The 14,286-nt window shown below is 39.8% G+C and overlaps 1 protein-coding gene across 1 annotated transcript in view; it reads right to left on the minus strand.

Moving 5' to 3' along the window:
* Positions 1 to 5,596: 5,596 nt before the first annotated feature.
* RSRC1 (arginine and serine rich coiled-coil 1) overlaps positions 5,597 to 14,286 on the minus strand; it is a 337,138-nt gene continuing 328,448 nt past the window's right edge. The window contains 2 exon segments of the mRNA XM_005286996.5: positions 5,597 to 9,292; positions 13,372 to 13,518. Of these exon segments, the coding sequence (XP_005287053.2) occupies positions 9,200 to 9,292; positions 13,372 to 13,518 (240 nt within the window). The 3' untranslated portion in view covers positions 5,597 to 9,199.

The raw sequence follows: 14,286 nt of genomic DNA on the forward strand, positions 1-14,286 counted from the left end.
ATTAATCTAAAAGATCTCTGATAAAATATATTTATTAGGTTTCCCCAAAACAACAGTGTAAAGTTATCTGTTCCCTTCCTCAGGTCACTAGTTGACTACATTAACTAAGTACAATGAAAGTTTAACACTCCCCCCCAATCTATTAATTTAATACATAAGAACATAGGAATAGTCAATGTGGATAAGACCCAACGTTCATCTAGTTCTGTATCCTGTCTCTGACAGTGACTAGTACCAGATGTTTCAGAGGAAAGTGCAAGAAACCCCACAGTAGGCAGATGCAGGATAATCTACCCCTCTCCTCCCTTTAATATTTAATAGAGATTGGTTTAAGACCAAGTATGAGGTTTTATATCTATTCTAAAATGTTTATCCTTAACTATTATAATTCTGAATATAAATAGACAATCCTTTGGATTATTGCTAAATTCTTGACTTCAATAACTTCTTGTGGCAATGAATTCCACAGTTTAATTACTCCTGGTGTGAAAAAGTATTTCCTTTTATCAGTTTTGAATTTTCCACCTTTTAATTTAATTGGCTCTGTCCTTTGTTCTTGTTTTTATAGCACTGCAGTACAGCATATGTTTGTGGTTGGTGGAGAGAAAAATAAACAGGTAAGCTTTTAAAAAAATATTTCTTATTTCTTAAAAGCCAAATCCTGGTTGCAGTGGAAGGATTTGCGCCACTTAATTCAATGGAACCAGGCTTTGGTCCAAAAGAAGTATTTGTTTAAATGGGCTCCACTGTACTTGTCTAAGATAGCTATTGATTCATAAACAACTTTGGCACCACACATCAAGATATTAGGAAGGAGAGGTGAACTCAGTTCATGACTCATTTCACTGAATTGCGGCTGGATCATTTACTATTCCCTTTGGTGTTCTAAAAATGAGTGTATAGAAGTTGCTGCGTTTGAAAGTCCTCTCTGAGTTGATACATTTTACTTCTTAAATACTGAATTAAATCCTGTCTTGGCTGGCACTGTGAGACAGAGAAGAAATGCTGCCAATGCATTGTCTTCTACTGGCATCCTGACACCTCGAAGGACTGTTCTTTGAAGATGGGGGCAATGCCCTGTGGGGATCACTTTGATGCTCCTCTCACTAATGCTTCTTACTAGCAGCAGCATGTGCAGTAACTCACGTATAAGGCTATACATCCTCATAACCCCTGCAACAAAATAGCAGACCTCCAAGGGAACTTTGTACACAAGCCTGCATGTTAGCAGGCTATTTCTCCTACCACTATATAGAGATCTTACGGTGCTGCTTGCATTGGGATGACAGGGGCAATTAGACTCCCTGGGCCAAATTCTCTGTTGATTTAAATGGGTGAGACTCCACTGAAGCTCAGCTGAGAATTTGACTGTCCCCTCTTTTGTACCAATGCAGCACAGGGCAGGATTTTGCCTCAGCTGTAATATCAAGAAAACAAAAGTACAAAAAGCACATCAATACACACCCCAGAGGATACAGATTGAATGGCTAACTAGAGTTGATTGACATGTCAGCTATGTGTGTATACAGATTTCATGGCAGTTCAAAACAAACAAACTATTTTGGGGGCTTGACAGCTAAGTGGTTTGCACCAAGTCTGGTCAAGTTTGTGTGAAATCCACAATATGACCACAGTCAGAGGCTTCTCATAGTTGTTGTGTGTATGTGCTCCTGAACAAGGACCCGACTTCCAGGGGTGAAAATCAGAAAGATGCTCAGTATGGTAGGAAAATATCTGTGCCTAGTTTACACCATTTGACTTTTTATTTTTACCTTGGTTAGCCTGAAAGAAAGGCGGCTGTCACTCCCAAAATCTTCAAAGTGGTGGTGGTGCTTGCCTAACCCCCGTCATATCACTATAGTGAAACTAGCCGTTCAAGAAGCGTGCGCATGACCAGATTACCATAACACCAAAGTCATATAACTAAATTCTGTGACAGTACAAATCCATAGAAAATAATTATTTTCACTGACAGAGAGCAGGATTTTCACATTTTAATAGTCTAGCAGGGGGTTGCTCCCATCCATACAAGGATAAAATCTAAGGATTTTTTCACACCTAAGGAAGATTACTTTTCTAATGGCATTTGTTGCGACCTTCAACTTCTAAGAGTCTGGAGAAGTACAGACCCATTGCTCAAACACTGAGAATTAACATATATTATAAAACAGGTTGCTTTTCTGAACATTCACTGCAAACCTGCTAGTTACAAAAGATTAGATGCATTTGCAGATCAGTTCCACTCTGTCATATTTCCACTTGGCTACAGAGCAATGTCAGAGTCAAGGTTGAAGGTAATTTGAGAGGACAGAGAGCACAGTGCCCAATTCCCATGCAGTAGGACTCAGCTGTTACTATTTAGATTTAAAGTGTACTGGTGAAAATGAGGTATCCTTGCTTTCTCCTTTTTTACACCTAAGTGCTTTTACAGTGCCAGCTTTAGAGATGTGATGAGTTTTAAATGTGCTTTAAGAAGAAATAGTGGGGTTTCTTGACAGTGCTGGTAGAAAGCTGATCCTAATTTCAATTTGTACAAATGCACATTGTTTTGTGAAGACACATTTATGAACAATTTATAATAAACTAACATGAAAGTCAAATGCCAAAAGCAACATGAGCTGAGGAAATAATGACAAAAGTTATATTTTATTCAAAAATAGAATTAATTTAGATATAGTCACCCAGCTCTGTAACTAGAATGGAAAAAATGCAAGTAAAATTTTTGAAAAAATATAGCAAAATTCACTGAAAAAATTATCCAATAATTATTATTCAGCTGGTTTCAAACACAACAACATACCTGCAAACATAAGATACATTTATTCCTGTCTTGATCAATATAAATTAATAAAGTTCACTACATGCCTGGCTTATATAGTGCATAACTAGAGAATATACAAGTTGCCTCCAGAGGTGGTGAACACCTACTGTGTACAGAGGAAGGTGATACTCTCCTACTCCATCCCCAATAATGTGCTAGAAACTGGCCCTTGGCTGTGCCTCCTTCGTGCTGCTCTGATGAGCAATAGAATCAGAGCTCTAGAGACGCCTCTTTGGACTGGGAGGGGAGAAGAGCAGAGAATTTCTTGAAGTCCACTAGGAACCTCACCATTCAGATATAAATTTACCTGGGTAGCTCTTAGATTCTATAGGATGGGTCCTCTAGAAAGCCATTAGATACATGACCTGCAAACTTGCCCATGCTGCCCTGACAACTTGCCTCAAATCTGACCAGCAGGGATCAACTTTAGGGTTGAGAAGGCACGTTCAGTCTTCATGCATACACACTACTGCCTTCTTTGTTGAGACTACAACTACGTTCCCAGTTAATGCTAACTGTATTGTTGGGTCAGGGAGACATGGATACTCATTTATTGTGGATGGGACTGAGACCATTAACCTCATTTCACATAGGCAACAACAGCTACCAGATCTTGCATCTGAAGAAGTGAGGTTCTTACCCACGAAAGCTTATGCTCCCAATACTTCTGTTAGTCTTAAAGGTGCCACAGGACCCTCTGTTGCTAGCTACCAGATGGTAACTTTTGGTTACTACCGCCTCTGGTATGTGTTCAGATTGGTGACCCAGAGCTGAAAGAGCCTTCATCCCATTACCAGTCCTCTGAACCATCTAGCCCTCCTTGTCCCTCTTACTGCTTTTCTAAACTAAGGGGGAAATTATATCTATATAGGGAAATGAAATTTAAAAAAAAATGTAACACAATTTAGTTGCTTTCAAAGAGTTATGTTGACTGGGCTTCGGAGAATGGGTTGGGCTAGGCATAGATTGGTGACAGGGGGAAGGCTAGAGAGACTTGCGGTCTAATGAACTGCACTCCACCTGGAAGGGCACTAAGGGCAGCAGTGATAACCACAATCAGACTTGTTGACCTTTACAGCTGTATAGGCAGCTAGAAGAAACCCTGCTGAACAGCAGCTCAAATGGATGTCACATTTGCTAGATATTCAAGGAAAAGAATACATATACACACTTTTTGAACACGCTATTAAAAGTTGATAAGATAGATACAGTATAGGCCTGTAAAACATCATTGCTTAGATGGAATTAACTATTCACATGAAAGTTACTAATCCAGTAACAAAACATTTCAGTCTCTTCTGCAGTTAAGTGTCTGTGTCTAGCTATGTATTTATAAAGTGCACAATTCACCTTGGTATGTAGGCATGTAAGGACTACAGATACTTTACCAAGTAGGAGTCTGCTCTCTAGCATGGTTTTATTTGTTGTAAAGTTTCCCTCTTCTCTCTTCCTGTGAGACTATACTCTGCAGCCCTATTGTCATCTTGGGGAGAGATTCTCTCTCTTCTATCTCTGCACAGTGGGAACCCCAATAATCCAGATTGGGGCTTTTGGGGGCCTGCAATAATATAAACATTTAATGGTATTATTTTTACTGCTACAGCTTGAAGAGGTTGTGCTAACATTGTGTTCTGAATATAGCAAGGCTTGGGCTTAGTCTGCTCTATTGTGACAGATTTTCAAAAGATAGGACCCCTCACTGAATTCACTTTGCCTGCTGCAATTTTACAACTTCATCCTCCCCTGTGATTATAGTTCTGTTGCTGAGTTCCTGTTGGAGAAACTGTCTTCAAAATAGCCCAGTCCTAGTCCATTCAGGGCCTTAGAAATTAGGGCCAGGCCATTGAATTTGAACTGCTTCCCATCGACAGTTTTAAAGATGTCAATATTGCACCACCATAAATCCTCCTGAAATAAACTATTGTTATGTTAACAATTCTATCTAAGGCCTGGTCTACACTGGGGAAGATCGATCTAAGTTACGCAACTTCAGCTCCATGAATAACGTAGCTGAAGTCGATGTACCTAGACCTACTCACTGCGGTGTCTTCACTGCGGTGAGTCAATTGCTGCCACTCCCCCATCGACTCTGCCTGCGCCTCTCGCAGCGGCGGAGTACAGGAGTCCCTGGGAGAGCACTCGGGGGCGGGGGGTTGATTTATCGCAACTAGACTAGATGCAATAAATTGACCCCCCTGCTGGATTGATCGCTGCCCGCCGATCTGGCGGGTAGTATAGACATACCCTAAAACTAATACAATAGCTATTAGTAAATTTTCATGCATTTTACCTATTTAAAAGTGAACTATAGAGGCACCTGGTAAGTCAGGAGACTGGCAATAGGATACTGAATATTTTACCTAAAAATTATCTAATCAAATTCAGCCCTGATGGATTATAATGGAAATAATCTGTTTTATGATGGCTGTTCAGTAGCCTAAGTGAAATAAGTTAGTTAATGTAGTTCTTAGGGATAGATGTCTGCATCATAACTTTATTGGCAGTCTCAGAAGAGAGCTCAAAGTCTGAATGGATAAAGTTACTGAACTATCCTTTCACCCTATATACACAATTCCTCCAGGTAAGGTTTAAGGAACACTAGGGTTTGACAATGTGAGGAATGTTGGACTGCTGCCCCCCATACTATGGCCACTTTGTAAGTAAATATAAGACTTCTGTCTCCAGAGCCATCACTCTGGTATCTTTCACAAATCCTAAATTCATTCACTGTTTATTTCAGTGCATTCTCTAAAATAGGCGAAACACCAAACTATATGTATGTAATCACATCACATTGTTTATTGTAACCAAAAGGCAGAACAAGAGAAAAAAATAAGTACAGACCAGCATACATGAACTATTGTCACAAATCATGGGTGATAAAGAGTCATCAGAAGTGCATGTAAGATAAGAGTCAGGAGACATTACAATTCACCAAGAATTCTTATGGTTTAATTTTGTTAGGGTTATTTAAAAAACAATTCTCTTTTCCTTTCTCAGTCCTGAACCCATTCCACCCCCATAAGCAGCATTAAGGAACTAAAACAGAGAGGAAAGTAGGTCAACAAAGGAAACTGAAGCTCTCAATGGTGATTTGTAAGGTTCAGGATGAAAGGTGCCTTTTAGGATTTCAAGGAAGTGAGGCCATGGGGGCAGGTATAGATAGGACCTGATCCCTGACTGGTAGCAGGAAAAGAAAGAAGCACACGGGGAGAGCTAGTTAGCAAGAACTTATTTTTTGGCCTATTAAAGACCTTAATTTGTGTTCATTGATTTGATTTTCATGCCCACATTGTGCATGGTGCATCTGAATTCATAGCCAGCCTGTCTGATTTGGAAGCATATTTAGTTTTTCCCTCAGCTGACAATGGCTCACAAACCAAACTTTTGTTGAATATAGCTATATTTTGGATATATTTATATTGGGACCAGTCTTGTAAAATGGTTTTAATCAGTAAGATTTTCAAATTTCTCCTTATTCTTTCACAGTTAGTAATAGACCAATATTTATTTCTAATGTTATTGTCTGCCCGCATGTATTATTTCTGCTGGCTGAAGTGTCTGCCTTACATTGACAGGAAAATGAATAATTTATTTAATCATTCATAGAACATTATTCAGTAAATGCAAGACAAATAGGATATGGGGAGTTTACACAACCTCAATCATGCAGTCTAGTCTTAAGTCATGTCCACAATATTCAACTATTAAGACCCCAAGGATTCAGACTCTGTCCTTAAGCAAACTTTACTTGCCTATTTAGAAGCAGACTCAGCACGCAGAGTGAGTTCACCACCATCCAAGATCGTGCCTTACTAGCAAACTTGGTAATTCACTACTGATTGTAGTAATGGTGGAAATTGTAGTGTAAACAGGAGTTGGGTATTTTTACTGTATTGTCTAAGGTTCTAAAAATGCCCAAGTCCTGTCTACACTAAGCTTCCACTGTTGCTACAAGTGGAGCTATATCACTGGTAAATTATGGCTATGAAGTTTCCTTGTGTAGACAAGATCCCAAAATGGTGAGGACTCCCAAATGTCCATGTAGCAACCATATGCCAGGCTCATCCTCTGACAGCATTAAAGATGACTGGCACAAGAATTTTACAAAGTTCCATTAACTTTAGAATGCTTGGTGTTTTGAATGTTCCCAATAGTCAGGTACAGCAGGATACCCAGTGCACTGTTAACATTTAACTGCATCATAAGTCTTAAAGGACAAGAAGATGCCATTTAAATTAATTTAAAGCCCTTTCCACCTAGCTATTGGGGCTATTCAGCAGGGTACATTTAAAACTATAGAATTCTGTACAGTTATTTTGTTGGTTACCTGTATCAGTAATCTGCAAATGGTGCTATAAAAATCTAACTGTAGAATGATGTGCTCATCATCCCAAATGGTGTTTGGGGAACTTCAGCACAAGATTTTAAACAACTTCTTTTCCTTCTATTGCAGGTTTTAGCTATTTCCATCCTCCAATTGCCAGATCCAGCTCTCTATTATGCTTCAACATGGACTTTGCGGTTGATATTTCACTACTGATTGATCATCAGTAACAAATGAGCCCTACCTACACAGGTACATCCCAGTTTTTCCATTACTGAATGATTTTATAACTTTTCAAAATACCCTGAAGTTGTAAAAATGCAATTATAAAACAAATACATCTAATTCAAAATAAAAACATTAACAACATTATGGAACTGTGCAATGTTGGATAATGCAGGAATTTTGAGCTGAACATGGCTTGGAAATTGAACATTATTATTGTTTATAAAAGACATACAAGTAAATTAGAAAGAGGACAATGCCAAATAGAGAACTTTTGAAAATACTCATTTTGACCACTGCTTCTCTGACAATTAATGCAGATTCTTTTCATTTAGTTGCAGGAGACTTGATACATTTAAAAGTAAACAATTATTTTAAACATGTCCCAGTGAGACTTTCATTGTTGTTAAAAATGAAAACTGCATCCCAACATATTTTAATCCCCCCTTTTCCCCTGAAAAGTAGATCTCTATAATGTCTTTTTGAACAGGTCTGGGTTATGGAAAGGTAATATTGAAAAAGTGACTGCGTTTGCCCATGGCTTGATGCCAGTTATTTCCAGGTGATTTGTCCATAGATGTTAGGTTTACATTTCTCCTTCTTTAACACAAGTTTTTCACTACAGATGTGTTAGGTACCTCGGAAGAGCTTTTTTTTTCTTTTATTGCATTTAATTATGCAGCTGACTGGTATGTTTTTGGACAATGAATGGAAATTCAGATTTGGTTTTGAAATACACTAATCGGTGTTCACTAGAGGGAACAAAAAATGGTACCAAAACTTTAGTACTGCTTTCCCTCATTCTACCAAAAATATTATGATTTTTGATTTAATTTGTTCATAAATTGAATGCTACCCCAGATGTGACTAATCTTTCAATTAGCAATGTGTTTTAAAGGGCCATTTGGATACCTGAACACCTTATATTCTGAAACACTCTTTCCATCTAGTTTTGAGAACTGCAGAGAGAATTTTAGTCTTGTTCAATATACTTCTGTACAGGTGCACACAACAATATATGAAGCATTTCCCATTAATAGGTCACACACAGAGCTGACCTCTCTAAAATGCCAAACATTTTAAAACTGTTTATGAAATGCATTTCTTTAAACCAGCTGAAAATCTGCACGTTTGGGTTTAAAAGGGATAGCAGTACTATTTATCATACATGCTTATTGAATCTTTACGAGCATGATGGCAGTGGGAAGATGCAAAAGTAGAGTTAAACCCAGTGTTTCTGTCTATTAAAAAATACAGCCTCATATATTTTCATTCTAGTTTGTCCGCCCAAGACATGCGTTGTACTGGTGAGGAACAGAGTAAGGGCCAGGGCAGCAGTGGATGTACAGTTCAGCACATCTCTTCAGCAGCCTCTGCTGGCATGATGCATGCAGAAGCCCAGATTAAAAACTGTTTCTCCCCGGGAAGACAGTAGTAGCACTACCACAGGCCCTACTTTGAGCTGAATCCCTCTTGGGGAACAGGAGGCCTTGATGACCCCAGGAGATGTAATTTATATCGTCCTGCTGCAGCATTAGTAAATTTGGCCCTAAGCCTTTCCCCGTTCTTTGACAGTCTCATCTCTTCATTCATCACTAAAGTGCTACCTATATCCAAATTATTCTGAATATTGAATACATGTAACTCACAATGAATAAAAGGGGATAATGAGTGAGAGTAAAGCATGTATCTCCATTCAGATGAAACTTGTGTTCTCCTTACAACTCACATTTACTTTTTAAGAGATGTTAACAGTCAAACAATTTTACAGGAGAATTTTCTTAGCATTCATGAAGAAATTCTGTATGATGTTCACTGTAATTCACTCAAGCCACAGGACTGCCCATCAGCCTTTCTTGCCGAAGAGCAACCAATCTCTGGAACCACTTTTCCTCTGCTTCTGCCTTCTCAATGAATAGCTGTAGAGGGGGAGGGAAGAAAACTAATTTTAACCTTCTGTTGTTGATTGGATTTTGATAATATCGTATTGATACAGATATTGCATATTTCACTGCTGTCAAAAACAAAAAAGTGCAACCAAACATGGAAATGAAATACAAAATCTGTGTTAAAAGGTTGAGATTTTAATCATATGAACATCAGGAAATTTAAAGTTATGGCTTCCACAGCAATTGCAGCTCTGCCATATCGTACAGCTAGTACATCTTTATTAAACATATGCAGTATAATATAGCAAAATACTATAAATGCACCGTGTGTATCTGAATTAGTTGCTGTAGAAGCTTTACTTTTGTTTCCTTTACTTCTGTGTGACTGAAATTTCAAATACAAACACTGCATTAATATAGTTCTTTGAATTAAATACAATCATCCTGTGGCGTGGATGGAAGTAGGAAACCACAGCTGTGTGCTGAAATGATGGCAGAAGCTTGGAAATATCTGTTGTTAGAGCTAAAAAGCACAAACATGAGATTCCACTTAATTAGGAGTGCATAAAATCTGAGAGCCAACTTTCACTTTGATATTGGATTGAGGTGGGATTTTATAATGTGCATATAGGTCAGATAGAATTCCCACAGCCAGAAGTCAGGCCTGGTAAACATGGGAAAGTTGTACTGGTTTAATTAGTTTTTAAACTAATTTAGTTAAACTGGTTCAAACTCTTGTGTGGACACTCCTATTTCCATTTAAAAGTTTCCACACAGGAGTTTGAGCCAGTTTAGCTATGTTGTTTTAAATTCACACCTTAGTTTAAACCAGTTTAACTCGCTAATGTAGATAAGCCCCTAGAGTTTGATGAGTGTGGTATTCAGAGGGTATGTCTATACAATACTGCAATGTAAGCCTGGGCTCAGGCTCAAGCCCAAACCTCATTTCTGTCTACACACAATTCTGTCTGACTCAGGCCATCAGGCCCTCTAGCCCAGACCTGCAAGGGGGCTGGGTTCAAGCTCGAGTCCCACAGGACTCAAGTCCAAACTTCTCCGTCATTTAGCATGGATGCAACTTGGGTCTGGGCCCTCCCAGACTCAGGTACTGACAGTCTGCCAACACTATCTCACAATCCCATGGGAAGTGTCCTTTGTCCTTCCTATCCCAAGACTATCCAGTTGACTCCCAGGAAATAGAAACAGCCCCCGATTCAAGTACAGCTGCTCAGTGTTTAAGCTTCATTTTATCTGCTGAGTTGCAAGCAGAGTGAACCTTCTCCTGCATTTGTAATGGCTATTGACATGAAGAAGACTTTTGTCAAGCACTGCTTCCTGGTCATGAGAACAGAGTCAGATTTTGGTTAATCTTTAGTGTGAGGTGAGCAAAATATTCGACTTAGCAAGAGTTCCAGGAATGATTACATGTACCAGAAAATAGTGAAGACGCTGGCAGTGCTGGGGATTCACCAAACTGGGGATCAGTGCATGGAACAGATTAAGTGGCTCGAGAATGACTACTGAACAGACAGGGATAAGAACCACACCTCCGGGAACTCACTGTCATCCTGCCTCTTTTATAAGGAGTTTGACTGGGTGCTGGGTACTGCACCGAGCACTGAGCCAATAGTGCTTCACGACAGCCCAGTCAGCCTGGATGGCAACCTTCTGACCCCAGAATCCAGTATCCCACTGGAGAGGAGCCAGCAAGTGCTGGACCAAGCTGCCAGAATGACTCTGGTGCTCACGCTGGTCCCTGAGGAGGCTTTGCTGTTGGAGCAGCTGCAACAAATCCTAGGTCTCTCTTTGGAAGAGCTGTTTGATGACTTCCCCCCAGAGGAGCAGCTCATTGTGGAACCAACAGCAGAAACACAAGAAGCAGAAGTAGCCCCTCAGCCTGGTAAGTTTCTGGCTCTATGTCTGTTGTTATTAATATAAGGATAGGAGGGATTTCTGGTTTATGACCCCATGCAAAATTTATTACAAGCCACAGGCAGCGGTGTGTGTCCACCTTGGCACCACTCCCTCTTCCCCATATCACTGCATGGAATTAAAAATGGAGACCAGGAGGCGCATGTCTCTACATCAAGCCATACTGTAAATCTACAGTTCTTGCCACAAGCCCTCTATTGGTGGGAATCGTGTCCCAGCCTGTCTGTGAAGGTAGACTCCCGATAGGCAGAAAACTCTGGCATCATGAAATTTTCCAGTGCAGCCTACATTGGCATCCATAAATCGGCCTCTGTGGTCCACAATGACCTGCATAACAATGGATTAGTACACTTAGTGGTTATGTACTCATGTGTTCCTTGAGGAGGGTAAACTATGGACACGCGAGTCCAATCAATGGCCACGATGCAGTTTGAAAACCCCATTCTCTCAAAACCAGCAATTTCTTCAGGGACATTGTTTGTACCCACCATTTTTGGGTAAATCACTTGCCTGATTGCCTCAGTAACCTCCACCCTCACTTTATCCACAGATGACTTGCCAGTATCAAACTGGTTAGCAATGGATCTTTAGCAGTCTGGAGTAGCCAGCTCCCAGAGAATTATAGCAACCTGCTTCCGGACTAGTATAGCTACCCTCATGCATGTGTCCTGATGCTGGAGATCAAGACAAGCCACTTACAAAGCTCCAAAAATGTAGCTTTCTTCATGCAGAAGTTTGGGAGCCACTACTGGTCATCCCATGTCAGTATGCACTTGTGGCCCTGCTCCAGAAGGACAGGTCTACATAGGGGGATCAGCAGCTATACCAAGAGTCCTGAGCAACCTCAGCCTGTCTGAGTCTTCCATTTCTGTATCATCCTCCTTTTCCAACAGGTGCCTTCAGTAGTCAGAAAACATCCACAGAATGTTCACTAGCATCTCATGGATGCTGTTCCAGTTTCCCGAAACAAGAGTGAAAGCCCAAGCAAAAGAAGCTCTTCAAATGGTGACTCCTCCATGTTGCTAGTTCTGGTTGCTGGGAGCATGCAGACTCAAAAGATGGGATGTTGGCGGGATGTGACAGCTTTCTGTAACATGCAGGGTGGACAGTCAAGTTTTCCAACACTGCACTACGAACCAAGGGCTAGAGCAGCCACAGTTGGGAAGGGCACAAGGAAGCCCAGAATATGGTAGTTTGACTCAGGTCTGTGTACTGCAGTGTGGATGCGAGGGCCCAGTTTGGGCCCAGGTCCAGAAATTGTAAACCTAGGGTCACAATTAATGTAGATGCTCAAGCTCTGGGCTTACAAACCCAGGATCTGTGGACTTGAGTCCCACTAACGCTGGGGTTACATTGCAATGTAAGCATACTCTGAATCACACTGGTTCACCAATTATCACACCACAAAAACTTTTAAACAATTTCCACTGACTTTTCATAGATTTGCATAGGGACTTCAATAGAATTAATGGCTTTAGGAAATCTCTACACAACTCTGAAAATGTAGGAATTTTTAGGGGACAGTGTTTGATTCATCCATTGGTTGTATACAATGTAATTTGTATATTTCTCGCTCTCATTTTATACTGTATATTAACTGGACACATAATTTAGAATGGATAATTATCTTATGGGTTAAAAAAAATGATCAAATGATTCATGAAGAAGCAGGCCAAAAAGATTACTCCAGTTATTACTCAACAGAGGTAACTTTTCGAATGGATTGGGTCATACTTTTCTCTATGGAATCTTAAAACTTCCATGTTTTCATCACACCCTTTCTACTATTTTTCCTCTAAAGCTACTACAACTTCTGCCATTCTCTGCTTAGGCATCTCTGTTACAGGGTTACAGGTAACACAGCAGTAATATATACATCCTGGATAAATGTAAGTTAAAAGATATTTATTTATTTTTTTAAAGGCAGACTGTCACTCATTCACTTTAAAATTTCACTTTCACTCAGAACCGTGTTGGGCCCATCTCCTAACCTTCACTATTTTAGATTATGTGGGTTGTGTGATCCTTTTCCAGCTAATGGTGAGCTCATCAGTAAATAGTCTTTGGAACCTAGAATCTTTGACAAGCAACACTGCAAAAGTATTAGGTCATGTGACCTTGACTCCACCTAGTAGACCTTGTTATTTCAAGGGTGCAATAAATATCAACACTCTTACATTTGGATGCGCTAAAGAGTTATCATCTTGGTACTTTATGGCAGTAGGAATGTTGCCAGGTGCTATTTCTTTTTCAGTATTAGACAGATCGACAGTTCCCACTCCTACAGTTGCAGGTTCACATTTTAGTTCACCAGGTTCTGTTGACTAAAAGGAAAAAAAAAACAAAAACACATTTGGATGCTATCAAGGATGTAGAATACCGTTCCTGATAAACACCCAAGCATTATAATATGTTCGGATTACAACCATTAAATAACTAATCCACAAAACAATAATCATCATCTTCATACTTTTCAAAATGGATAACAGGAACTGCCTGCACATGTCAAACTGGTAATATGAAGTGAGGGAGAACCACTGCCAAGTAGGGAAGTGAAAGAGCAGAGCTGCGGTTTTTTTTCCATAGAGCACATTTATTGAAAAATTGTGTGAAACTTTTAAAGTAAATACATACTTGAAAGGACAATAATTGTACTCTTTTCAATGGAACACTCAGTGACGATTAAAAACATTCCATTATCTCAATGGAACACTCATTTGCTTATGCACTTCCTCTTATAAAGGGAAGAGTGTGTGGTTTCTGAACAAAGATGGAAGCCTGGTCCACACTTAAAAATTAGATCGACCTATGTCGCTTAGGGCTATGAAAAATTTTGCACCCTGAGCACCATAGTTAGGTTGAAATAAACACCAATGTAGACACAGTTAAGTCGACAGAAAAATTCCTCTGTCGATCTAGCTACTGCGTCTCAGAGAGGTGGATTAACCATATACAGGGTTTTCCCCTCGATGTAGGAAGCATCTACACTACGTGCTATAGAGGCATAGCTGCAGCTGTGCCGCTGTAGCGCTTGTAGTATAGACATAGCTTCAGTGGCCAGAGTTAGGTTACAATTTTCAAACCTGGATGTC

Source organism: Chrysemys picta, chromosome 9, assembly GCF_011386835.1.
Source record: "Chrysemys picta bellii isolate R12L10 chromosome 9, ASM1138683v2, whole genome shotgun sequence".
Classification (NCBI taxonomy): Eukaryota; Metazoa; Chordata; order Testudines; family Emydidae; genus Chrysemys; species Chrysemys picta.